Source organism: Ovis aries, chromosome 20, assembly GCF_016772045.2.
Source record: "Ovis aries strain OAR_USU_Benz2616 breed Rambouillet chromosome 20, ARS-UI_Ramb_v3.0, whole genome shotgun sequence".
Taxonomy (NCBI): domain Eukaryota; kingdom Metazoa; phylum Chordata; class Mammalia; order Artiodactyla; family Bovidae; genus Ovis; species Ovis aries.
The window spans coordinates 48256253-48283890 of NC_056073.1; the positions used below are offsets into that span (position 1 = coordinate 48256253).

At 53.6% G+C, this 27638-nt stretch overlaps 1 protein-coding gene across 8 annotated transcripts in view; it reads right to left on the reverse strand.

The window, feature by feature from the left end:
• Nucleotides 1–4017: 4017 nt before the first annotated feature.
• FARS2 (phenylalanyl-tRNA synthetase 2, mitochondrial) overlaps nucleotides 4018–27638 on the reverse strand; it is a 315728-nt gene continuing 292107 nt past the window's right edge. For 3 of the 8 annotated variants that reach the window (XM_060403794.1, XM_027958609.3, XM_042237127.2), the window contains 2 exons: nucleotides 5666–5840; nucleotides 4018–4306 (listed from right to left, as the gene is read on the reverse strand). In XM_060403794.1, coding sequence (XP_060259777.1) covers nucleotides 4121–4306; nucleotides 5666–5840 — 361 coding nt within the window. In that variant the 3' untranslated portion in view covers nucleotides 4018–4120. Of the gene's footprint in view, nucleotides 4307–5665; nucleotides 5841–10028; nucleotides 11611–15690; nucleotides 15858–27638 lie in introns of those variants that run through there. The other 5 variants (XM_027958611.3, XM_042237128.2, XM_027958610.3 and 2 more) reach the window with 3 other exon arrangements.

A 27638-nucleotide genomic window follows, 5' to 3' on the forward strand; every position in this document is an offset into this window, starting at 1 on the left:
GTGCGTAACCTGCGTGCCGATCGAGACGGAGACGATTCCTGTCACTCAAACCCCCGCAGGCCGCCCCGGTGAGTCCCTCCCCAGGTGCAGGCCACCTCCAGTCTGCTTTCTGCGGCCACGGACGAGCCCTGTCTGCTCAAAGCTTCACAGATGCATTTCCCTGGTGACCAATGACGTTGAGCCTTTCCGTCGTATTGGTCATTTACAAATGTCTTCATGAAGTGCTTGTTCTTTTTATTTTTAGTTTTTTAATTATCAAATTGTAGGAAATCTTTGTGCATTTTTCAAAAGACTTTTTAAAGAAATTATTCCTGCTGCTAAGTTGCTTCAGTCGTGTCCGACTCTGTGTGACCCCATAGACGGCAGCCCACCAGGCTCCCCTGTCCCTGGGGTTCTCCAGGCAAGAACACTGGAGTGGGTTGCCATTTCCTTCTCCAATGCATGAAAGTGAAAAGTGAAAGGGAAGTCACTCAGTTGTGTCCGATTCCTAGCGACCCCATGGACTGCAGCCTACCAGGCTCCTCCACCCATGGGATTTTCCAGGCAAGAGTGCTGGAGTGGGTTGCCATTTCCTTCTCCAATGCATGAAAGTGAAAAGTGAAAGGGAAGTCGCTCAGTCATGTCTGACTCTTAGCGACCCCACGGACTGCAGCCTACCAGGCTCCTCCATCCATGGGATTTTCTAGGCAAGAGTACTGGAGTGGGGTGCTAATTATTCCTAAATTGTAGTAAATCTTTGTGTATTCTGGATATAAATTTCTTTGTTGAATATATGTGTCACAAATTTCTCTCCCAATCTGTGGGTTTCCTATTCATTTTTTTAAAACTCGTCATTTTATATTTGAGTAGAGCTGATTCACAACGCTGTGACAGTTTCAGGTGAGCAGTGAAAAGACTTGGCCATACACATTCAGGCAGCCATTCTCCCGCAAACTCCCCTCCCATCCAGGCCGCCACGGAACTTGGAGCAGAGTTCCCTGCGCTGTCCAGCAGGTCCTCGATGGTGACCCATTTTAAACACTGCAGTCTGTACACGCCCATCCCCAACTCCCTAACTATCCCTTCCTCCAGTTCTTTCCTCCTGGTAACTGTACGTTCGTTCTCCAAGCCTGTGAGCCTCCTGTTTTGTAGATAAGTTCATTTGTATCATTTCTGTTTATATTCCACATATAAGGGACATCATACGCTATTTCTCCTTCTCTGTCTAACTTACTTCACTCACTATGACACTCTCTAGGTCCATCCATTCCTACTCATTTTCTTAATGATGTATTTCAAACAGTAAATGTTTTAAATCTTGAAAAAGCCCAATGTATCAGTTTTTTCTTTGCTAGCTCTTTCTGTGACCTCGCTAGGAAGTCACTGCCTACCCGAGGTCCCAAGAATAATCCCTTATGTTTTCTTCTTTAAGCTCGACGATAAGTTTTTCACTTTTATATTTAGGCCCATGTTCCATCTTGAGTTGATTTTTCTGTGAAGTGTGGAATTGGGGTTAAGATGATTTTCTTTTTAAATAACATCTTTAAAATTTTAAAAAAAATTCTTTTCTTGGCTGCAGCATGCAGGATTTCAGTTCCCTGACCAGGAATCGAACCTGCCCCCCCTGCAGTGGAAGTGTGGATTCTTAATCACCGGAGCTCCAGGGAAGTCCCCCTTTTTCTTTTTTCTCTTTTTTAACATGGAGAACCAGTTGCTCTGGCAACACCTGTTGAAAAGACTTTCCTTTTTCCATTGACTTGCTTTTCATCCTAGTTGTTTCTTATTAAGCAAAGATGACTTCAGACGAGCCACTCAGTAGACTGGAAGCTGTTAAAAGCAGATTTCAAAATGTGCCCTGTAACAGTGCCAGGCTCACACGCCTGCCCGTGAAAGCCCTTCCTGTCCGGGAGAGAAGGGCGATGACCCAGCTGGGCTCCAGCCCTGGGTGCCCGTCCTGCACACGGACGCCAGCAGCCGGGGTGCAGCTGGGACCCAGCTGGACATGCGGCTTTAGAGCGGAACTCGCTGATTACATTGATGGATCCTTGGGGTTTAAGCAGGTTCACGCGCCCTCCTTGAGGTCTCCTGTTTAACTCAGTGTGGCCTGGTCACCCCGCGTCCTTTGGAAGCATGTGCACACCAAGCCCTCTTTAAGGCTGGAGTCCCAGTAGACAAACACGCGCACGTGCTGGCTTGCACTCGAGCAGCGGAGACCGTGGGGGGCGCACCCCTTGGCTTGGGCCTGAGGCTGTAGAAGGCAAGGCGTGGGCACTGTGTGCTCGTCCACCGTCCGTCCTGGCAGGCACAGGGCTGGTGGGAAGGCTTTGGTCTTACAGAGGGGGCGCCTCGAGTTCCAGCTCTGCTCCCCGCCGCCCGGAGGACCCTGGGCCTGTCCTTGGCCTCGTGGTCTCAGCTCGCAGGGTCGCACCACGGTCCCTGCTCTGCGAAGGAGGGGCGGGTCCCCCAGCGGGTGTGGCGATGGCCCTGGTACTGGTCACCACGCTGCCCGAAGCAGAGTCGTCCGTCCCCAAGTGCAGAGTGCCGGCCATCTCAGGGATGACCTTTTCTTTCTTCTTTTCTTCTTCATTATTCTCCTTTTTCACTCCCATGAAGAAGTCAGGAGCTGGGCGTCCCCCGGTGCCCCTGGTAGGCGGGCCCACCTTTGGCAGGAGCGCCAGTACCCAGAGCAGACTGAGGGGGTCGCATAAACTCACGGGGCTGAGGTCTTGTGGAAACAGAACAAAGGCCTGGGAGCAGGAGGGACCTGGCAACCCCGTGTAGCTGCAGGTTCCGAATCTGGGGCAGCAGGCTCGGGTGAGGCCTCCCCCTGCCTGGCGTGTTCCTGGTTAAGGCCCCTCATGAGAGGGCTGACTACATCTCATCGTGTTGAGAGGAACCTTCAGGAAAGCCCTCTGTAAGACCCCCCCCCACCCCCGCCAGCCTGAACATCCACCCTCCCTGCTCCCCGTGCAGTGCTTGGCCCCAGACATCTCTGAGCTCTGGTGGTTGGCCAATGAACAGAGCCATGTTTTCTGAGCGTAACCCCCTCAGCTGGTTTGGGGGGAGCATTTCCATGAATGCCTAACTGGTTTGGGGGCTCAAAGGGATCCCAGGCCGGGTCAGGAGTGTCTGCAAGCAGGGGCCCCTGGTGCAAAGATCAGCAGTCCCCTGGGGCACTGCGTGCGTCCGCTCCTGGGCCCTGGCCCGCGGCCTGGCCCGGCTGGCGTGCGGCCTGCACCGGATTCCCTTGAGAGTCCACGGGAAGTGACCCGCAGATAATAGGGCAAAATGACACTGGGGCCGTGCCTCCCGCTAGAGCGCCTGCCCACCCCACCAACAGCTGCGAACAGGCGCGCTCATCAGATATTTATCCCAGCGCATGTGGTCCGCCATCAGCCTCCAGCATCATGCTGGGGAGGGAATCTGATTAGGAAAAGTGGTCAGGAGTGGGGCAGGCAGACTACAGAAGTGCCGGGCATGGAAACGGGGAGATGCCAAAGCGCCGCAGTCCCCCATAAAGGTCATCTCGGAAGCAGAGGCCACTGGTCAGGGAACAAAAGCTCCCGGGCTTCCAGGACGGGTCCCATCAGGTCATGGGCCTCCCAGCCCTGCGGCCAAGTCTCCATCTCCTCCCTGGGGACAGGAGGCAACTTCACCCAGGCCCTGGGGCAGAGGCTGGGCTCCAGTGAAAAGGAAATAAAATCCTGCCCATTCCCTCTGCCTCCAAGGAGCCCCGCGTCTCCTCCGCACCCTGCGCTCCTGCCCTTTGAGGAACCGAAGGAGGGAGATGGGCTGGGAGCCGATGCAGGAAAGTCTCCGGGGTCTGCAGTCCGTCCCTCAGTGTGGCTTCACTCATTCTGGGACGGGAAGAGCCTGTCAGGCAAGAAATCATGTCTGGTGTTTACACTTTAGCGGACTCCAGGGACTGACTAAGCAGCCGAGCGCCCACAGGCGAAGCGTCTCTGAAAGGAGCGGAAGGGCGCTCTCGCCTCCCCGTGCCTCCCCGCTTCTCCCAAATGAAAGACAAGTGTCCACAGGTTCTCGAGAGCAACGCTTTATTTTCTGAGAGTCCTGGAACCGACCCGTTTACCGCAGGATGACTGATGCCTCAGTCCACAGATGGGATCCTTCTCTCCTTCACTCAGCAACCCTGGAGCCCCGGGAGCGCCACGCCCGGGGAGGGGGCCCTCAAAACCTGCCTTCGACGCCCAGCTGCCGCACGGCCGCCTCCTGCACGGCCTGGTGGATGCCCCCGACCTCTTTCTGCGACAGCGTGCGCTCCATGTGGCGGTAGGTGATGCGGTAGCAGTGGCTGGTCCTGTGTGTCCTAGAGGACAGGAGAGAAAGGCAGTGAGCGCGGGCTGGTGTGTGAGCACAGGCAGGTGTGTGAGCATGGGCAGGTGTGTGAGCGGGGGCAGGTGTGTAAGTGAGCACAGGCAGGTGTGTGAGTGTGTGAGCGGGGGCAGGTGTGTGAGTTTGGGCAGGTGTGTGAGTGTGGGCAGGTGTGAGTGTGGGCAGGTGTGTGAGTGTGGACAGGTGTGTGGGCAGGTGTGGGTGACTGTGGGCAGGTGTGTGTGTGGGCAGGTGTGAGTGTGTGACTGCGGTCAGGTGTGAGTGTGGGCAGGTGTGTGAGTGCAGACAGGTGTGTGTGGGCAGGTGTGTGAGTGTGCGAGTGCGGGCAGGTGTGTGTGTGGATAGGTGTGTGTGAGTGTGCACAGGTGTGTGAGTGTGGGCAGGTGTGTGAGTGCAAGCAGATGTGAGTGCGGGCAGGTGTATGAGTGCAGGCAGGTGTGAGTGTGGGCAGGTGTGCCAAGGGAGGGAGCAGCAGGCTTTCCTGGAGACTGAGTCGGAGCTGGGGGGCCCGGGGCTCCCTGGGGGACTCTGACCAGCAGAGCGGGTTAGGAACCTGCAGGCCACGGGCAGCACACAGATGGTGGTGCCCTCCCCGTGTTGTGCAGACAAGTCACCGATCCCCGCCTGCACCAGGCGGCTGCGGGCCTGGCCCCACGGCGCAGCTGGGTAATGTCGCAATGCGGATCGTGACAGCACGTCTGCAGCGTAGCAGCTGCCGACCCTTGGGTGCCCAACACCTCAGCAGGGAGGTGTGGGCACCAGCTGGCAAGCCTGGGCCTCCAGCGCTCCCCCCCACGGACACCTCCGTCTCTCTCCTGAAACTAAGCCACCAAATCCCTCCTCTTCAGCCCCAGCTGAGCCAGCCCTGCCGTCCCCGCCGCAGGTGACGAAGCTGGAGTGACGAGTGGGCAAGGCCCAGGGATGTCAGCCCGGCACCATGTGCCACGTGCCTTCCGCCCAGACCCTTGAACTGAGGGCCTCTGGGTGGCCTCTCCACACCCCTGGCTGGTGCGGACGTCAAGTCATGCGGCCGCTGGGCAAAGAGCTGGAGGAACCTGAGGGTCACACACCGACAGCCCTTCAAATGCTGAAAAGCACCGTCACCCTCCGGTCCAGTGACGCCTCCCTGGGTATACACTCAAGAGAAGCGGAGGCGTGTGTCCACACACGAATCAGCATGCGAATGTTCAGAGCAGCAGCAGTCACGCCAGCCCAAAAGTGGAAACGACCCAAGAGCCCTTCACCTGGTGGGTGGACAAACACTCTCTCTCCGTGTGGAGAATTACGCAGCCATGAAGAGAAAGGACGTTCTAGTACTACAGGCCAGACGAACCTGAACGCCCCGTGCTCCACTGAGAGGCTCCAGGCACGAAAGGCCACACCTTATACGACTCCATCTAACGAAACGTCCAGAACAGCAAGTCCACATGGACAGAAGGCAGATTCCTGAAGCCCCGGGCTGGGGGCGCAGCTGGGCGACCGCGTGACTGCTAAGGGGGTCCAGGTGTCTGTTGAGGGTAATGGGATGTCTGGAGTGAGATGGTGATGAATATTATAAAAACCACTAAGCTGAACACTTTAAATGGGTGTATGATGTCTGAATCACGTCTCAATAAAGCTGTCCTACCAGAAGCAAAGACTCGCCCTGTGGGCTGCAGGTAGGCCCATGCTGACGCGGTGCACTCCTGGCGGGCTGCACACTCTGCTCTTCTGGTGCCCAGAGCAGTGTCTGGCATACAGCAGGTGCTGCATAAAAGCTGCTGAATGAACTCCCGTACAATCACCGGACCCTGGGGCGGCTGTCTGCGTTCAGGCCTTGTGGGGGCGGGCCAGCCTTGTTCGGCCCTCTGGGTCTCCCTGTTCTTCCCCTCCCTCCTCCCACCCCTACCTCTAACAGTGATGGAGGCAATGCTGTCAGCATCCCGAGGTGATGGCAGATGGGAGGGAGGGTCAACATGGGGCGCCCCAAGCTCTCAGCCCGTAGGAGCCTCGTCTCCACTGTGCCTCCTGGTCCCGGAAGCAAAGCCTTTGTGGAGCCCTCGGGGGACCCCAGGCCATGGGCACCTGATACAGAGGCTGTGTGCAAGCTACAGGAGGCTCCCAGGCAGGCCTCGCAGTGGGGCTGGGGGGGCAAGGCCTGAACTGCCCAGGTCCCCAAGCAGCCGCGTCCGTGCAGAGGTGGAGCCCAGCTGGGCCCCGCTGGACAGCCTCCCGTGGCCGCTGGGGGCTCCTGGGTCAAGGGTTCTGAGACACGGAGGGTTCTAGGGGAGGGTCAGTTAGTTAAGGAGGAGAAAAAGGGCAGAGAAACCACGGGCTGCAAACATTTACTAGAATAGGCATGGCGGCGGGACCTGGGCCCAGGCTGTCAGCAGACAGGGCCCCAGCAAGGTCGGAGGACAGTCTCCTGCAGGGAGGTGGGTCCCTGAGGCCTGCGTGGGGCGCATCTTCCTCCTCCCTCCCCAACCACACAGGCCCTGCAAGCCTGGAGGCCTCGAGCCGGCGCCTTGTTTCCAGGCTACGACACACGTCCTGACCCCCAGCGTCTCCATCGATGGGGCAAGTGCAAACTCCGACGACCTTTCCCGACCGCAGAGGAGACGCGGGCAGAGGGCGCCACGGCCTGGACACTCTCAAGATTCACGAGTGCGAGATGGAAGTGTCCTCACGCCACTGTTACTACATTTTTCCAGGGGTTCACGCAGGCCTCTGTCTCTCAGCTGGAACACAGACTCGCCAGGCTGAGACTTCCCACCAAAGACAAGCGGGCAAAGTCTTATCTCCTCGCTCCTGAGTGCTTCTGAGAAGGCCCCTGTAAGGATGCTTGGGCTTCAAACAGCTTTTATAAAACACTGTGAGGAGCTGGGGGTAATGAATCATGAACATATGGATTAATTTTAAAAATGGAGAGAAACAGTATTTGGCAGAATAGCTGGCGATAATTCAGTAGATTCAACTGAAAACCAACCAGGTTTGCCTCTTCCTAGCATCACTGGTGAGATGGAGGAAGGAGTGCCTTTTGTCTGTTTCCTAGAGACTTGTATTTGGAGCTTTCAGACAGTGGACGTATCTGGTCCTCCTTTTACTGGCGGGGAAACCTGGGCCTTGTCTGAGTGCAGGACCGAATCTCCCACCCCCGAGGAGTGGCCCAGCCATGAAGACCACAGAGCTGAAGGGTCTGCACGGCTCAGCGTGGAGCAGGTGAGAAGATGGAGTCCCCAGACGGGGAGGGACGCCTGGAAGGGCCAGCCCCAACGGTCTGGACAGGGCCTCTCTGATTCTTCCACATCCTCTTAATGTGGCTTCTTTCAGCCCAAAAGCTTCTGAGTCTTTCATCCGCCACGGCTCCCCCATCAGAGAAACAGCAGCAGACACGGACGCAGCCCCTCTTACACACCAGGCGTTGCGCTCAGCCCTTTACGTCCACGTCAGCGTCAAGGCCCCCACGGCCCTCACGGGGAGACCACACCACCGTCCCGACACACAAATGAGGAGGCAGAGAGGGCACAGGTCGCTGGGCCACATCCACACAGCGAGTCAGGGCTGGACGTGAGCCAGGCAAGGGTGTTCAATAGGGCAGTGTCTCAACAAGTTAAACAGAGCTTCCATGTGACCCGGGCACACAGAGCTTCCATGTGACCCGGGCACACAGAGCTACCACGTGACCAAGTACCCAGAAATACCCTGTGAGCTGGGGACACAGCTACCACGGGAGCCGGGGACACAGAGCTGCCCCGTGACCCGGGTACCCAGAGCTGCCCCGTGACCCGGGCACACACAGCTGCCACGTGACCCGGGGACACAGAGCTACCACTTGACCTGGGTGCCCAGAGCTACCTTGTGAGCCGGGTGCACAGAGCTGCCACGTGTACCCCGCTCTGGGTGCACACCCCAGAGAACAGAGGCTCCCAGAGAACACACCAGTGGCTCCCAGAGGGGAGGAGTTGGGGGAGGGCAAAAAGAGAAGGGGGATGAAAAGGAGCAAGCTGCTGGACACAAAATGAGTAAGCGGTGAGGCTGGGACCCACAGTAGGGAGAACAGCCAATGCTTTATAATCACTTTGCACGGAGTACGATCTACAAGAGACGCTGAACCGCTGGGACGTGCAGCCGAAACCAACGGCGTGTCGTAACCCAACAGCCCGTCAGTGGGAAGAAGGTCCCGTGAGGCTCACTGCTGCTCGCCAGCTCCTTCCGTCCTCGGCGGTGCGCTGGACGCCACCCGGAATGGGCCGCCGCACATGCAGTGCACAGGGCGCCACCTGCTCCCGCGGCAAAGAGCGGTCCTGGGGCGGGTGCAGCTCCTGGAGCTAAGGGCAGTGCGGCCCCAGACTCACTCCTGGCTCAAGTGATGCCGAAGCCCAGCCTGACGGCCACACAGCAGACCCGGCCCCACCGGGAGGCTCAGGAGAGGGAACAGCGCGCTGGAAAGGGGATCAGGAGGGGGCGGGGCATGAGGCGTAGAGAACCCGGAGCTGCAGCCTCCACTCCCTCCCCCGCCCCCTGCGGTCCGTGGGACCGGCTCCCAGGCTGCGGTGTGACGGTGACACGTGCCTCCTGGGCTGGTCTGCTAGTGTGGGACCCAGAAATGCTGATGAGACCCTGACGGCCCTGGGCGGTCTGCCCCACCCCCGACTCGTGCTGCTGATGGGGAGAGAAGGGGTGCCGGGGAGGGAATAGGGCATGAGCACCCCAGGGGCCTGGCTGGGAAGGCTGGTGAGGAGTGGGCTGGGAGGCAGGGAGAGACAAGAGTTACCGCTTGGAACTGGACACGATTTAAACAAGCGCTCTGCACACCAAGCAAACCACAGCCTCCTCCCCCTCTCCGACCTTCGCTATATTAAAAAAGCCAAAGGGGAGAGGAGAAATGAAATCCCGGTCACAAGACCTCGGGTCCAGGGACTGTGTGCCTGGCTCCTAATGAACTGCCCTGGGCTTTCCGAGAACAGAGGTTTCGAGGGTTTAATGCAAGAAAGCACCCAGGCCCCAGCCCCGGCCATGCGACCTCCTGGGGGTGGGCTGGACCAAGCGATGGCTGGCTCACCCTGGCCCTGCATCCCAGGCGACACTGCGGGCAACAGCGGAGGTCCTGGGGGAACAAGCCAGCCGGGCCGAGCCTCTGCTGAGTCCACGTGGACGAAGGGGAAGGGGCGCCTACCTGAGGGGCTTCAGGGAAGGGCAGAGAGGGGTGCAGCCGCCCTGGGGGCACTGGTGGTGGAAGCCAGGGGCAGTAGCTGGCATTGCAGGGGCGGGTGAGAGCCGGGCGGGCTGGCCAAGGGGGACGGCCTGCAGGAGGTGGGTCTTGGGTCAGAGCAGAGCCCCCGGGCCGTCCTGAGCCCCCGTCCACCACTGTCTGCCACCCCTCCCCGCGTCACATGCTTTGAGTGTCGTTCACGTCTCAGGCTCAGACGGTCTCAGGCCTGCCGCTCCCAGGGGCCACTCTGAGCACGCCCCCGTGTTCACAGGTGGACACCACTGCCTTGCACAGCCTCTGTAGCGGCAATTTCTTCCCACAGGGATTTCTGTTCTTGGAGTCATTCACCAGAAACCAGCCAGATGCTTCTTCTGACAGTCACTGCCTGGGGAACGAAACTCTACTCCAGGCCCCGACGGAGCGGTTGGGGGGGAGCTGGGAGAGATGTTCACTTCCAGAGCGGCCCCCACCCCGGGCCCCAGCACCCCCGGCTCCCCGGCTGCCCGCACGCCGGCAGCTTGAAGAGGTCCTCGGAGACGCAGGCTTTGCCGGCAAGGCGAGCCGCTTCACATCAGATACTTGTCAAGTCCTCAGGGAGGCGTCAGCTCCCCCCACTCCCCGCCCACTTCATTCTCAAGGATCCTGGAAATTTCTCTTCGTCTGTCTTCTCGGTGCGGGGAGGGTGTCTCATGCCAGGAGATCAGGAGGAGGAGACTCTGCCCTGGCCTTCTGGGCTGGGGGCCGGAGTTCTCAGCCTCCACTGCACATTCTGATGAAAGCAACTGCTCTGGGGACGCTTCCTAAAAGCCTCTCTCATGGGGAGGCAGACGGGCAGCTCAGCCCTGGTCCGGGTCTCGGCCCAGCTCCTCGTCACTGACCCAGGCTCTCACTCTAAGATGCAGACCCCGGGCCCACGGGGTTTCTGAAGGACCAAACGACGATAATACGTCACGTGTTCCGTCCAGTTGGGGCTACAGCTGACAACTGGTCTTATTATTCGTGCGCCCAAAGATTCTGTAGCCTCAGTTGGGGCCACAGAGAAAGGCCGCAAAGACCTCGGACAAGCCTGAGCTGCAGCCCCCTCACCTGTACAAATGGATCCAAGAAGACACAGCTGCAGCCTGGGGGGAGCCAGGAGGCGTTCTGGTCGGTGAAATGGGGCAGATGCCGAAGGTCAGAGGTTACACAGCTTTGCTCCCACGAGTTCCCAAGAGTAGCCAGACTCACAGAGATGGAGGAGAGAGTGGTGGTCGCAGGGTCTGAGGGAGGGGACGGAGACTCAGTGTTCAAGGCGGGCAGGGTTCCGCTGAGCAAAGGAGGTGGGTGGTGGTGACGGGGGAAGATGAGGACGTTCAGGAGGCGGACGGTGGTGACGGCCGCACCGGAGTGTGGCGGTACCAGTGTCACTGAAGAATGGTGGCGGGGGTGAATTTCATGTTCTGTGGATTTCAGCACCTTAAACTTCTCCTTTTGGAGGAGAGTTGGCCCAAACCACCTAATTGGCCATTACTAGAAATGGAAATTGGGAATTCAAATTTATACTAAAAACAGACAAATCGAAAATGATGAAAAATCCCACCAGGCCCTGCTCAGCAGGGGCAGGACCATCCTAAGAGAAGGGTGTGCTTGGCTTCCGCCTGCCCAGACGGCTCAGCTTCTTGGCGTCACTAACTCAGCAACCAGGCTGCCCTGCCTTTCACACAAGTGGTTTCGAAGCTCACCATGCTGCCGCAGAGTTTACCACATTCGAAAAATTCTTTGCAACATTTCCATTGTCTTCCAAGCCGCCCTCCTACATTTCTAACAAACGAAGTAACGTCTCATGCGGCACAGATTTCCAAAGCTCTGTGCTCTTCCTTTGTGGGGAAAATTTGGAAGAGGTTTTCTTTCCCTCCCCGGCTGCGTCTGCCCAGCCCAAGTCGACACAGCTAACTTTAACTCCAGGCTGGTACGCGGCGGCTTCCCGAACGAGCTGGCATCCCAGTGGATGAGTTGGGGACAAAACACAAGATTTTTGGTAGGTGACGTGCTACATTTTCAGCTCAGTCAGTCGACCTGCGATGATGTATTCTGCGTTGAGGCAGAAACTGCAGGAGACAAAGAATGGGGAATAGCATTGCTTCATCAACACATAAATACTCATGCAGTGGCCGTTCTGTGCTTGACACAGCGGCAGGTGAGGGGAAGGAGCACCCCAAAACAAGACACTCAAGCGGGGAGATTACCGCCTGTGTGGGGGCTGAGACGTGGGTGCGTGGCGTGGCCACCCCCAGGCAAGGCTGTTAGCGCCGAGTGCTGGACGCATGGCACAGGCTGTAGGTGACTTTGGGGCGAGAAAAGACTGGTGCGGAGATGAACTGACACCTAGATCTTAAGCATGAGCAGCATGTGGCAGGTGAAGGGCGAGGACCCTGCGCCAGGCGGTGAACAACACACGTGTTACTGGTGGGGGTGTTCATTATGTCTCGTCTTTTGTTTCAGCAAAGGACGCTGAGTGTATGCTCCAGGTATAAGGGGTCCAACGCAGAGCCGTCCGAAGGCTGCCTGATCTGCAGGGAGACGGCTTTAAAACTTTGGCTAAGAAGCTTCAGGGCTTCCCTTGTGGCTCAGATGGGAAAGAATCTGCCTGCAATGCAGCAGACATGGGTTCGATCCTTGGGTTGGGAAGATCTCCTGGAGAAGGAAATGGCAACCCACTCTGGTGTTCTTGCCTGGAGAATCCCATGGACAGAGGAGCCTGGCAGGCTACAGTCCATGGGTCACAAAGAGTCAGATACGACGTGGCAACTGAACAACATCAAAGAAGCCTCAACTGAAACCAGAGTTCGGGACTGGGTGCCTAAGGAAGCCCGTGAACGGTGGGTGGGCCCTTGCTCCTGGCAGTTTCACTGCATCCACGGGTTGTTAAACTAGCTTTTACAGCCCCCAACAACGGAGGGTTCCAGAGGCGTAACACTATATAAAAACCATGTCGCCCGTCTGAATTAAGAGCCACCCAACCAAGGAGTGTGTGGTGGAGCCCTCCATGAGTATGCATGTCCTACAGCTTTTATTTCTTTAATGAGTCCTGGAAGAAATGGGCTGACTATGGTAAAAGACCCGGTGACTGGTTAATTACAAAGGAAGCATACATTAGTAAAGAGAAATTTAAACATATGTCCATGATTTACACCTATTTTGCAAATGCTTTTGAGAAGAGACCCTCTGGGTCTAATAGTCGCGTCATCCCTCGACAAACAGTGAGAAGTTGAAGGCAAGAGCAACCAAACAGGGCCTCAGCTGGGAGCACAGGCTTCCTCTGGACATAGACTCTAGGCTGGAATACGGCAGGGAGAGCTGATTAAACACTCATCATCCGAGCAACGTGTTTCATGGGATCATGGGATCCAGCATCCCGTGGATCCAGGGACCGTGGAGACTTTGTGGTCCAGGGTGGAGTGCTCGCGGCAGACCCTTGTGATGATCGCTTCCGGGGCAGCCCACCCAGGAACCCACAGCACAGGCTGAGCGGGACCTCGCCCCACGGCGAGCTGGCCAGGGCTCCCTGGCTCTCCTCACTGGTCCTGTGCTCACCCCAGCCCTTCTCCCCCCCAACAGCCCTGCTGACCCGTCAGCTCACTGTCAGCAGCAAAGCAGCCTGGTGGTCTTGGTGGGGACCCCAGGACCGGTGGTGGTCACAGTGACAAAGGGCCTTGGGGTAAGTGCCTGTAATGTTTGGTACCTCTCCCTGGGAGGTTAGACATCTGTCTGTCTCTCCACGCCATTCATTCACGCTCTCATCTGGTCAACAAATGAAACGAACATCCACCACACAGCGTGTATTCTGTTGGACACTCAAAATGACCACCCCAGACGTCTACTCTCAGGAAACACATTGACACAAACCTGTTCCAGAAGCTTGTATGACTTAGGTATGGAAACAAATTTTAAATTCCAAATATTGACAACACTGACGAAAGCTCTGGGCCTTGGCATCACATACCTTTTAAAAAACTGAAGCCACTTTGTCAATAGTAACAGTAGCAGCGATAAGGAAAGCTGGCAATTATAAAGCTATGCAGCTTCTAGAACCTCACGCCCACATGACATCACTGGCTGTGACCACGGGGCAGTCCTGAGAGGTGGACGCTGTCGCCTCTGCTTACAGAGCAGGGCCAGGCTGCAGAGACGGCGTGAGCGGGTGGGGGCCGAGGCTGGAACCCCACTCCCTCCCCCTGCGTTAAACTCGGCTCATCTTCCCTCCCAGCTGCACTCTTCCGGGCTGTTGATGTCCACTGCAGTCACCGCTGGCTGCTTTTCAAAGGGATATCCCACTAACAGATGAACTACCGGATGCCTTCTGAAACGTGACTAGGACTTTATCACAAAAAGGGAAGGGCTGATTTGTTAGTAAATATTATACAGCAGAGAAAGCGTAGGAAGTATGAAGAAAGAGAGGGCAAAAGAGGAGAGAAAAACACTTTGAAGGAAAGAAAGGTCTATTAAGCATAAAGTGCGAGGCCCTTGAATATTTCATTCTATCTTTGCCCTGTATAACAAATATGGATTTAAAAAAAAAAGCTAGAATGAGGGAAAACATAAGGTTGATGACGCCAAAGTCAGACCTGGAAAACACGGAGCACAGATATGCAGGTGGTGAGCTGAATGAATGAGGAGGTAAATCCGGTTTAGAACTCGCGGCCACGGTGGAAGAAGCCGGATCAGTCCCAAGGTCCTCACTGCCCGAGGGGAGAAGAGCTTGTAGGGGTTCGGAGGAGGAAATCCACCCGAGAAAAGCCTAGGTGGGCTCCACACACGCAGCTTCAGGTGAGTCATCATTAGGGTTTCTGGGTGACTTAGCATGCCTGGCTGCAAGCTCTCCTTTAATTCTCATCACAGTCCCATCGTAATGGGGATTCCCCCCACCCCTATTTTGCAGGTGAGAAAACTACAGCTCACAGAGGCAACACACGGCTTCCCAGATCACTCAGGTCACAGGCAACAGTGGCGGGATCCCAGCTGCCTCCAAAGCTGTGCTTTTAGTCCCTGGCTTGCTGCCTGACTTAGTGGCCAGGGTCTCAACCATGTTGCTCTTTCAAGGCAGCTGTGGGTTTCAGAAGCCTATTCCCTTGATGAAACTTCAGCGAATAGCTCTAAAATGTACTTCCAAGAAAAAGCAATTTTGTCTGGGGCCATGGAGGTGGGTCCGCTCAAGTGCACAGCATTTGTTTTGGTGGTCTGGCCATCTCTGTTTCGTGCATAAATCTATTGACCTCTCCAGCTCTCAATAAAACCAAAGTAATGCTGTTTGCTCCCAACTAGTCCCTCAGTTAGGAAAAATGGAAGTCATGTGAACAAAGCATGGTCAGCAACTTGGAAGAAAGTACTAATAAAGTAAAAGTCAGAGTCAATAAACCATATCAAAATATAATTGAGTTGTGGTTGTCCATTTTCAAACTCAAGGGAAAAAAATGTTCCTTTCCTGATATTTTCTTACTTCAAAAAAAGAAAAAAAAACCCACATTGAGCTTACATTTCTGGTGTACAGGAGAAAAACATACTCCATTTTCTAGGTTGAATTCTGCTCCTTATAAACGTTTAGGTGAGATTCAGCAAGACTGCTCAGGAGTCAATTTCAAAGGCAAAGTGTCAACAAGACACCTCCATCGTGGGCTTGAGGTCCAGTCTGACACTGCCACGCCTTGATGAGATACCGTGTGGGCCAACAGCTTCCAGCTCCCTTACTTCAGGCTGAGTTTTTTACTGGGCAAAGGACTAAATGTTGGGCACTCAGTTGGGCTGTGCTTTGGACAGATTGCTAGAACAGGTGATCAGAGAGTTAAGTCTGTCCCTTTCTCTTCCACAATCTGTTCCATGTATGACAATTAGCTCAGAATAAGATAGTACTGAGCCAAGAAGAGTCCAGATGATGGTGAAACATGATAAACTAAAGCTCCTACTGAAACATACTCCTAGATTTGCGAATAACACTTGAAAACATTGATAGCTAAGTAGATTATGAAAGCAAGGGGAAATCTCCAGGTGCAAAAAATAAAGAAAGAAAAAAAACCCCTGTAATAACATGTGTCTAGAACTCGTGCTGCCCAGAGGAGGGAGCAGAATCAGCTACTGTACCCCAGAGTTTAAATTTTAATGTCTACCTGAGAACAGGAGATGGAGGCTTTGGTCCACATGAAGCAAGAAATTGGACTTGCAGTTCCCACACAAAGCTGGAACTCCGAAGGGCGGCATCCCTGATGCGACAGTAGGCTAGAGAATGCTGCGGGCCTTCCAGCTGAGATGTCAGCACAAAACCGGTCCTGGGATGATGCTGCCCATAGGGTCCCTAGACTGCCTGGCAGAAGAGAGTGCAGAACAGCCCTGGAGAACACAGGGGCCTCGTGGGGTCACTTCAGGAAAGGCCCTGGTGAACATAATCGCAGTTGGGAAACACAGAGCACGTGAGGAGACAGCCTAGAACATGCCAGTCACCAGACAAAACACAGGAGAATCAGTATCCCGAGAATTCCAAACACAAGAACAATCCAAAAAGTGTTTTCAGTGACTAAAAGTGAAACATTTAAAAATACTTATAGACATATAAGATATGAAAGAACATTATAAATGATAGCAGCTCTGAAAAAGACCAACATGTTAGTAGAAAATGTATAGAAATAAAAATATAGTTATAACTTTAAAATGAGTGGAAGGGCTAAACAATAGACTAGATACAACTGAATGCAGAATTTAAAAAACAGGAGGACAGATGTGTGGAACTATTTAGAATGCAGTAGTGCACTTCACTGAGCTTTGCTGGAGCAGCTGTGAAGAGATACCCGATGCTGAAGGTAAGAGAAACCCAAGTAAGACGGTAGGTGTTGCGAGAGGCATCAGAGGGCAGACACACAAACCATAATCACAGAAAACAAGTTAATCTGATCACACGGACCACAGCCTCGTCTAACTCAGTGACTCTAAGCCATGGCATGTGAGGCCACCTAAGACGGACGGGTCATGGTGGAGAGGTCTGACAGGATGTGGTCCACTGGAGGAGGGAATGGCAAACCCCTTCAGTATTCTTGCCTTGAGAACCCCATGAACAGTATGAAAAGGCAAAGTGATAGGACACTGAAAGAGGAACTCCCCAGGTCAGTAGACGCCCAATATCCTACTGGAGATCAGTGGGGAAATAACTCCAGAAAGAATGATGGGATGGAGCCAAAGCAAAAGCAATACCCAGTTGTGGATGTGACTGGAGATAGAAGCAAGGTCCGATGCTGTAAAGAGCAATATTGCATAGGAACCTGGAATGTCAGGTCCATGAATCAAGGCAAATTGGAAGTGGTCAAACAAGAGATGGCAAGGGTGAATGTCGACATTCTAGGAATCAGCGAACTAAAATGGACTGGAATGGGTGAATTTAACTCAGATGACCATTATATCTACTACTGTGGGCAGGAATCCCTTAGAAGAAATGGAGTAGCCATCGTGGTCAACAAAAGAGTCTGAAATGCAGTACTTGGATGCAATCTCAAAAATGACAGAATGATCTCTGTTCGTTTCCAAGGCAAACCATTCAATATCACGGTAATCCAAGTCTATGCCCCAACCAGTAATGCTGAAGAAGCTGAAGTTGAATGGTTCTATGAAGACCTACAAGACCTTTTAGAACTAACACCCAAAAAAGATGTCCTTTTCATGATAGGGAACTGGAATACAAAAGTCGGAAGTCAAGAAACACCTGGAGTAACAGGCAAATTTGGCCTTGGAGTACAGAATGAAGCAGGGCAAAGGCTAATAGAGTTTTGCCAAGAGAACGCACTGGTCATAGCAAACACCCTCGTCCAACAACACAAGAGAAGACTCTACACATGGACATCACCAGATGGTCAACACCAAAATCAGACTGATTATATTCTTTGCAGCCAAAGATGGAGAAGCTCTATACAGTCAGCAAAAACAAGACCGGGAGCTGACTGTGGCTCAGATCATGAACTCCTTATTGCCAAATTCAGACTTAAATTGAAGAAAGTAGGGAAAACCACTAGACCATTCAGGTATGACCTAAATGAAATTCCTTATGACTATACAGTGGAAGTGAGAAATAGATTCAAGGGCCTAGATCTGATAGACAGAGGGCCTGATGAACTATGGACGGAGGTTCATGACATTGTACAGGAGACCGGGATCAAGACCATCCCCGTGGAAAAGAAATGCAAAAAAAGCAAAATGGCTGTCTGGGGAGGCCTTACAAATAGCTGTGAAAAGAAGAGAAGCAAAAAGGAAAGGAGAAAAGGAAAGATATAAGCATCTGAATGCAGAGTTCCAAAGAATAGCAAGGAGAGATAAGAAAGCCTTCCTCAGCGATCAATGCAAAGAAATAGAGGAAAACAATAGAATGGGAAAGACTAGACATCTCTTCAAGAAAAGTAGAGATACCAGGGGAACATTTCATGCAAAGATGGGCTCGATAAAGGACAGAAATGGTATGGACCTAACAGAAGCAGAAGATATTAAGAAGAGGTGGCAAGAATACACAGAAGAACTGTACAAAAAAGATCTTCATGACCAAGATAATCACAGTGGTGTGATCACTCATCTAGGGCCAGACATCCTGGAATGTGAAGTCAAGTGGGCCTTAGAAAGCATCACTACAAACAAAGCTAGTGGAGGTGATAGAATTCCAGCTGAGCTATTTCAAATCCCCAAAGATGATTCTGTGAAAGTGCTGCACTCAATATGCCAGCAAATTTGGAAAACTCAGCAGTGGCCACAGGACTGGAAAAGGTCAGTTTTCATTCCAATCCCAAAGAAAGGCAATGCCAAAGAATGCTCAAACTACCGTACAATCGCACTCATCTCACACGCTAGTAAAGTAATGCTCAAAATTTTCCAAGCCAGGCTTCAACAATACGTGAACTGTGAACTTCCAGATGTTCAAGCTGGTTTTAGGAAAGGCAGAGGAACCAGAGATCAAATTGCCAACATCCGCTGGATCATGGAAAAGCAAGAGAGTTCCAGAAAAACATCTATTTCTGCTTTACTGACTATGCCAAAGTCTTTGATTGTGTGGATCACAAGAAACTGTGGAAAATTCTGAGAGAGATGGGAATACCAGACCACCTGACCTGCTTCCTGAGAAACTGATATGCAGGTCAGGAAGCAACAGTTAGAACTGGACATGGAACAACAGACTGGTTCCAAATAGGAAAAGGAGTGCGTCAAGGCTGTATATTGTCACCCTGCTTGTTTAACTTATATGCAGAATACATCATGAGAAATGCTGGGCTGGAAGAAACACAAGCTGGAATCAAGACTGCCGGGAGAAATATCAATAACCTCAGATATGCAGATGACACCACCCTTACAGCAGAAAGTGAAGAGGAACTAAAAAGCCTCTTGATAAAAGTGAAAGAGGAGAGTGAAAAAGTTGGCTTAAAGCTCAACATTCAGAAAACGAAGATCATGGCATCTGGTCCCATCACTTCATGGCAAATAGACGGGAAACAGTGGAAACAGTGGCTGACTTTATTTTTGGGGGCTCCAAAATCACTGCAGATGGTGACTGTAGCCATGAAATTAAAAGACGCTTACTCCTTGGCAGGAAAGTAACAACCAACTAGACAGCATATTCAAAAGCAGACACATTACTTTGCCAACAAAGGTCCGTCTAGTCAAGGCTATGGTTTTTCCAGTGGTCATGTATAATTGTGAGAGTTGGACTGTGAAGAAAGATGAGTGCCAAATAATTGATGCTTTTGAACTATGGTATTGGAGAAGACTCTTGAGAGTCCCTTGGACTGCAAGGAGATCCAACCAGTCCATTCTAAAGGAGATCAGTCCTGGGTGTTCTTTGGAAGGACTGATGCTAAAGCTGAAACTCCAGTACTTTGGCCACCTCATGCGAAGAGTTCTCAGTGGAAAAGACTCTGATGCTGGGAGGGATTGGGGGCAGGAGGAGAAGGGGACGACAGAGGATGAGATGGCTGGATGGCATCACCAACTTGATGGACATGAGTTTGAGTGAACTCTGGAAGTTGGTGATGGACAGGGAGGCCTGGCGTGCTGCAATTCATGGGGTCGCAAAGAGTCGGACACAACTGAGCAACTGAATTGAACTGAAGGGAAGTACAGAGGCTTCCCTGATGGCTCAGATGGTAAAGAATCTGCCTGCAATGTGGGAGACCTGGGTTTGATCCCTGGGTTGGGAAGATCCCCTGGAGGAGGGCATAGCAACCCACTCCAGGATTCGTGCCTGAGAATCCCATGGACAGAGGAGCCTGGTGGGCTGGAGAGCATGGGGTCGCAAAGAGTCGGGCACGACTGAGCATCTAAGCACAACACAACAGGGAGGGAAGTGCAGAAATGAAAATCCTGGAGAATGTAAAAAAAAAATCAGATGAATCAGAGTCCCAGAAGAAGAACAGAGGACAAGAGAGGCCATATCTGAGAAGATGATGGCTGGGGATTTCCAGAAACAATGAACTCCTCAGACTCAGGAAGCACAATAAGTTCTGAATGGGATTAAAAAAAAACTCTGCCCTGAGCACACGGTAATGCAAGTACAGAACAATCAAGACCAAGAGCTGACCTTCACAGCGACTAGAGAGGGCAAGGAGAAGACACAATGGGGCGGTTAAAGACACACGAGACTTCTCAGCGGCTCCGAGGAAGTCAGGAGACGACGGGACAATATCGGCAAAACGTGGACCAATATGGTTACGCTCAGCTAAGCTGTTATTCTGGAATAATGGCAAAAGAAAACCATTTTCAAAGTGAGACAAAAGGAGAAAAGTTACCACTCAACACCTGCAATGAAAGCCCTATGAATGTATTGTTCAGGAAGAAAACCAAACTCAAAAAGAAGCCAGCGGCAATCACAGGATGGCTTAGATCATAGAGGAGGGAGAACCAGGTTGACGCTCCAGCAGAACTGCTCACAGGGGCTGGTCTCAGAGGTCCCACTTTTCCAGGGGCGGTCTCCACCTTGCATGCTGTTCCAGATGCCCTCAGTTGGGGTAAATAACTCAGGAAAGCTGACGTTCTGTTTTGGTTGTTACCATCAGCTCCGGGCTTCCCACAGAACCTCACCACTCGTGAAACGCGGTGAGTCAGGCCAGCAGAGGGACTGAGAGACCCGCTCTCATTCTGGCAAGTTCCTGACTCTCTCTGAGCGTAGTGTTCGACACCGTTAAGTAGGGCTAATAAAACACGGACTTCCCAGGTGGGTCAGTGGTTTAAAAAAAAAAATCTGTCCGCCAGTGTAGTAGATGCCAGAGACGCAGGTTCCATCCCTGGGTTGGGAAGATCCCTTGGAGGAGATGGCCACCCACTCCAGTACTCCTGCCTGGAGAATCCCATGGACAGAGGAGCCTGGGGGGCTGCAGTCCATAGGGGCACAAAAGAGTCGGACACGACTGGGCGACTGAGAACCCAACACAAATAGACTTATGAGATAAGATCATAACATAATGCCTGGTACAAAATGAATACTCAGTAAAAGACAGCATTTACCATAGTTAGCATTATAAGCCTTGGTAATTGATTTGTTTAATGAGCAGGGCATACATTTATTTAGGTTAATAAAAAGTTATGTGTCCCCTGATTTACTTAGAAAGAAAAAAAAAACAACAAGGGCATTGACATTAGTTGTGATGTACTGGGCGCCAGGTGCTCAGCTGTGTCCATTCACCCTCGTGCCGTCCAGGCCCGTGAGCACCCCCACCGGCCCACACCTGAGCAGCCTCTCCATCAGCACCTCTGGGGCATGGGTTCAGTCTGGACCGCCCGCTCGTATCCAAACGGTAGGGAAGAGGCTGGTGGGTCTCTCTCTGAAACACTGTGGCGACTATGCTCGACTTGGAAGACATATTCTGGTTGGTTCTGTTTTTTTAAAGACCACTCTCTGCAGTTACCTCAGGGCACAGGAAAAATCAAAACACAGCAGAGAGAAGTGCCAGGTCTGTGGCGCCCTTTTCAGCAGACGGGACGCAGCCATGAAATTCACGTGCACATTAACACGGGGAGGTGGCGCCCAGGTCCGACAGCTGATTGCCGTGGCCGATCATTTCACAGTTCACTAAAATATGCTCATTCACCCGGCCTGCAGGTGTGGACCCAGGTCTGTTCCAATGACAAAAACAGCAACTCAAGAAACACGGGCAAGTGTCCATCAGAAGAGGTGCAGACGGATCTCGCGTCCATGGACAGACGCCGGCAGCGCTCTGAGCTGGGACGGAGGCCCCAGTGTAATCCTGGGCCCCTGAGCACAACACCAGAGGGAGTCCTCTTCTTCCCCCTCAAGAGAGCCCCCCCCCCAAAGCAGAGCCCCTCTGGCCACCTGCTTTTTCCAGTGTTTGTGGGAGTGGCCGATTCATAACGTTTTCACGCCTGCATTTTCTCTCTCCTTCTCTTCGGCCCGCCGCCTCCTGTCCCCGAATCAAAACAGAAGGGAATTTCGGGTGCTGAGGGTCTCATCAAGGAGAACCTGAGAGGTCAGGGTCACGTACTGAGTCTGGGAGCCTGAGGGGCTGTATGGCTCCCGCCTCACTGCCGTGCCAGCTGGGGCAGAGTCTTTAGGGACCATGGCGGGGGCTACAGGTCTCCTGACACCCGGGACCCCGAAGCGTAGCCCTTCCCTAAATACCCAGGTAACCCCAAGCAAGCACCTTCTTGTCTCTGGGCCTCAGTTCCTGCCCAGAACCTCTGGCTGCTCTAACCATGAGTGTCTCAGGGCATTCCGTGTCAACCTCTGGCGAAGGACAGAGAAAAGCAAGGACCCTGGGCCAAGCAGGCTTGAAACCCACCAGGACCCCCAGCGCCCCGCACCGGTGCATACACTCTAGCAGCAGTAATCACTGGTGATTACCAGACCCTGGGCTGGGCGATGCGGCTGGGGGAGGCGTCTGCAGCCAGACTTGACGACAGCCACTCAGAGGAAGGAGCTGCAAAGCTGCTAATTGGATTCGGCAAGTTGCTGAGTCATTGTCGGGCGAGATCAAGTCTCTCTGTGGAGACAGGAGGCCCGGCCTGTCAGCGGCTGAGAACACCTCCTTCGTGATGATAAAAGGACAGGGGTGTGCAGAGCAGCGCCTGGGAGGAGCTCTCACGGTTTACGAGGAGCAATTAAAATCCAGCAGGCCACAGTTAGAAAGCACCCACCACAACCTCATTTTGCCGTTTGTCTCTTAATTAAATATGCCCTGGGACTTAGCTTTAGTGCAGAGATTTCAATGGGGATGTGGCAGAAACCACTGAGCTGGAGCCCAATGTGCTGGCTACCATGTCTTCTTGGAGGAGGAGGGTGGGGAGAAGCAGAAGTGTTTCGTGTGAGTCGCAGCTCGCCCCCTCCCGGGACCTCTGCACAGCAGAGCAGAGGAATCAGGCGAGCCTGACCCTTCACAAAACCACCTTTTCCCAGATAGGAGTGTGCGTGTGCGTGTGCGTGTGCGTGCGTGCGTGTGTGTGTGTGTTTGCGTACACGCGTGCATGCACGCACACTCTGTCCTGTCTGACTCTTTGCAACCCCATGCACTGTAGCCCGCCAGGCTCCTCTGTCCATGGGATTCTCCAGGCAAGAATACTGGGGTGGGTTGCCATGCCCCAACTCCAGGGGATCTTCCCAACCCAGGGATGGAACCTGCATCTCCAAGCGGGTTCTTTACCACTAGCGTTACTTGGGAAGCCCATTACTAGTAACGGTCATCTCTTAAATGATCTTGTCTTCCTTCCAGGCAGGAAGAGGATGTCACCAAGAAGCCCCTCCAGGTAGGTGCCCGTCAGCAAGCCCACAGCCTGCCAGCGCTCACAGAATCCTTCCCTTTCTCTTCCATCCTTCCTCCCATCTAAGGCTGAGCCCAGCATGGTGATGGGTGTTCCCTTGCTTTCAAACTCTGGGGACCTTCCCTCTATGTGCCCCATTCACAAATTTCTACTCCTTCCTCAGGTTTCTGCTTGGAAGCTCCTCCCTTGAGAAGCTCTCCCTGGCATCCCTGTGCTGGTGGGCTGTGACACCCATCACCTGTCTGTGCACGGGCCCCCAACTCCCCCAGAAGGCAGGATTCCTTGCCTAGTGCTGGGCACTGTGATGATGCTTGGTCCATAGCGGCGGCTCAGCAGACGCCTGCCGAATGGCAGAGAGCAGACTCCCTTGGGGGGCGGGGGTGGGGGGTCGGAGGCCTGCAGCCTCCTGACCACGCCCCAGCCTCACCAGCCCAGTCAGGCTGCTGCCTTGAGGCCGGATCCCTTCCCTGAAGACCCGGGCCTGAGTCAGGGCTATCCAAAAAGAGCTTTGGTTTGAAAAAATTAAGAGCACCGGGCCACCCACCTTCCTTGGCTGAGGACTCTGAGTGGCCGGAGTTGGTGACCAGGACCCAGAAAGCTGCCGTCTGGAACCGCACCACGTGTGCGTGGATGGCCGGCGGGTAGACAAGGACCCACGTAGTTGAACAGAAACTGGATGCCGCTGGTGTGGAAGATGAGTGTGTGCGTGCACGTGTGTGCGTGTGTGTGCGTGTATGTGTGTTTCCTCGGGGGTGCCATTGTCTCTGTTTGCAAGGGTGGACCTGATTTCTGGAATAAAGCCTGCTCGGCTCTGGGCTGCCCTCCGTAGTGAAACAGACAGCTACCTGCTGGCTGCCTGGGAGTTTAAATAGCAATATTACAGATTACATAGTAATTAAAATAATGAAAGGACTCATCAGAGCTGAAAGACATTTTTTTTGTTGTCCTTTTACACTGAAGACTAAGTAAGGGTTAACGTCTGAACCGGAGACACACATCCTGACGGATCCGCTCCTAATTGCAGGGCAGGCCAGCTGGAGCCTGGGCCACATCATAGGCTTCGGGGCTCCTTTCAAGGGTGAGCCGCTCCCAGGGTTCCCCTCTGACTCCACCACACAGGGTCACAGAGGGCTCCCTTTGGTACAAAAGCCCCCTTGATTATTTCTTCTCTTATGGCAGCGATGGACATTCTGTGCTTTCTTCAAACAGGTCTTTTTATTCCACTGTCTTTGAGAAAAGCTAATAAAGAATCAATTACAAGAGATACACACAAATAGAAACTGGTATTTATCTAGGCGGGATGTCTGCTGAAAAGTAAAAGAGACCATTAAACCACAGGCACACACAGTGAAGCATGGCTACATAAGATCTCCTACCGCAGACGTGAGCACGTCTGGCTCTCAAAGGAAAGGCTCGTCCCTTCCCGACGAAAGGGAAAAGGGCTAGGGGCGAGGCTGCGGGTGGGGAGCAGTCATCTCATGGCCCCGAGAGCCCTGGACCCACTCCTAACTTAGGATTTCCAGGAACTCGCTGGGGAGGCCATTTTCCCCCCTAAGAATTTGGCATCACATAAGCTCGAAAGTAGAACAGGGCTAATAATAACTTCATCATCACTGTAGCCCTGATTCAGAACTTTATTATTTTTTTTAACGGCTCTGTTCTAGGATACCATCTTGTGGGTCTATTTGTGGGTGTTAATTGTGGCATAAACGTTACAGATCACGGCATAAACACCACTGCTTCTCCTGAAGACTGCCAGACTCTGCAGATGAAGGTAACGGAGCGACTAGGCTGGGCAGAGAGACCAAGATCACCGTGACCAGTTCTCTGCCACCAACGCTTGAAGGCAAAAGAAGGGGCGGCAGGGGATGAGACGGTTGGATGGCATCACCGCCACAATGGACACGAACCTGAGCCAACTCTGGGAGAGTGAAGGACAGAGGAGCCTGGCATGCTGCAGTCCACGGGGTTGCAAAGTCAGACACGACTTAGTGACTGAACACCATCACCACCACCAATGTTTAATGACCAGATCCAGACAGATCTTGACCGGGATGGCTTCTTTACGATTATTCATCAGACTGTACGTTTGTGCTGGCACTTAATCTGCACGTGTGCTGTATTTAGCGATAAAAGGGTGAAGCGTTTTCATGTGCTGCCCACCTAGAGGGTTCTGCAGAAATCACAGCACCCGCCTGGAACTCCTGGGGCCACCTCTGGAGGAGTCACCGAGTGCCCATGCGGAGTACAGCACGGAAATGGGGCGGTTCCTCCCGTCTCTGGAAAAGGGAGCATCTTCCCAACAGAAAGCCCGTCGGGAGGCGGGAGCGGATGGGGCCCCCTGGGAAGGAAAGGAGGCTTAGGACTCAGACAGAGCTGGGTTTGCATCCGAGCTCTGCCACTTCGTGGCCATGTGCCCTGATGAAGCTATGTAAGCCCCCAAAGCCTGTGTGTCTCACCTGTTGACAGAGACCCTAAGAGCGGCTCGTGCAGAGCACAGTTGTCACGGTGACTCTGCCACAGGGTCCAGCCTGCCAGCACAGGGCTGGCCGTGGGGACCACAGTCCCCAGGGCAAAGGGACTCAGAGCACACGGCAAGCATGGGGTCAGGCTGCCCTGGTAAGAGCGGGGCGGGCCAGAGGGCTGGCCTTAGCCAGTCTGGTTCCTCTGCCTCTTGCTCAGCCCTGCTCTTCCCTCAGCCCCAGACTGCGGTCCCCAGGCCAGGAAAGCATCGTCTGGGGTGTCCCTCAGGAGTGTCCCTTCCACTGCCTCCCACCCTCCCCGGCGGGTCGCAGGCCCCAGGTGGGTCACTGCCCACGTGAAGCCGCTCCCTGTCACCGTTGGTGCCGGGAGCTGACTGGTCAGAAGGAAGAGATGAAACGGCGGTCAGCAGCTGAGGGCGACCGGCTGGGCTCAGTGCCCAGACGTGAGCGTGGCAGGATGGTGAGGAGAGATGCGCGTGTACATGAGACGCTCCCGGCAGGGATCAGCCCTCGAGGAACGGAGTCCACTGTTGCTGGCTGTGGCGTACATGACAGATATTTATTAAATGCGTCCTGATAAATACGTTGGTTTTTCACTTCCTCAAAGGAGAGGGAGACAGCCGGCTTCAGGCCCAGCACGACTTCAGAGGCTGCTTTCCCCGTCTGCTCACCCCCTCTCCCAGCTCCTCCAGACTGCGGCATCTGCCAGCGATGACCCCGACCCAGCCTCCCAAACTTGGAGGCAACCTCAGCGCAGCAGCAAGGGTAAGCTTTCGGCCACCGCATCAGAAACACGGTTTTGTTCCGAGCGAGGTTTGTCACTGATCAAATGCTCCCGTGAAACTTTGACAGGGTCATTAGAGAGCATGGCTTTCGCTTTCTAATATTCAAGCTGTTTGTACAGTGGCGGAGAGACAACAGAACCTGGGCCATTGATTAAGTGGCCCCGTAAACCAACACCGGCGCCGGTGCCTTTCAGCCGCCGTAGGAAAGCTGATGTGTGAGCTTGGGCCCATCGGCTTCCCCCCGAGCCTGTGGTCAGCGTCCCCCACCGGGGCCATCGCTGGAGCTTTGGTGTCAGGGTTGGGATGGACGGAAGGAGGCCTCCATGGTTTCCTACGTGGCAGAGCAGTTTGCAGGGTGACCGTCACTAATCAGATGGTCCCATCAAGAGAGCTTCAGAGATGAGTGACAGGGAGGTTCAAGCGTATGCAAGTGGCTATTGGGTAAGATACCGGATCGCTGAGGAACTGCCCTCGGGTTCTCCAGAGGCTGAATCATAGCTGGGAGCGTCTGCAGAGCTCAGATGACTAGACGCGGCTGAGAGGGCGGCGAACTCAGGATTCTACTCATCTCTCGAATCACATGACGTGTTACTGCCCCATAATCTAACACACACCCCCAGCCTGAGCACACCTTCAGGCACCTCATGGGACATCAGGCACAAGCGTGATTTCTCTTTGTAGCTCTGGGACCCATCTCTCTGCAGGATCTGAGCTTCTCTCCGCATCTCCTTCACAGACCGTGACGCTTCTGTTTCAAGAAACCTTTATGGGACAGGACGTTTACCTGTTTACAATACTATTCCCAGATCCCCTTTCCTGGTTTTCAGTACCCTCAAACACATCTTCTTCTTTGCAGACACTTAAAAAGTGAAAGGCAAGCAGGGAAGAGGAAGTGGTGAAGGTTACGGAGGGTAAGAAAAAGCACTCAACCAGCTGAACAAGGCCAGACACAAAACCAAACAACTAAAGGAGAATCCTGCCAGACGAAAACCAACACGAAACTTTGTACTGACAAAAAAAAATCTCCAACTCTTCCAAAGGCTTCCACCAGCCAAGTTCACTGAACTTCACGCTTAGATGGCATAT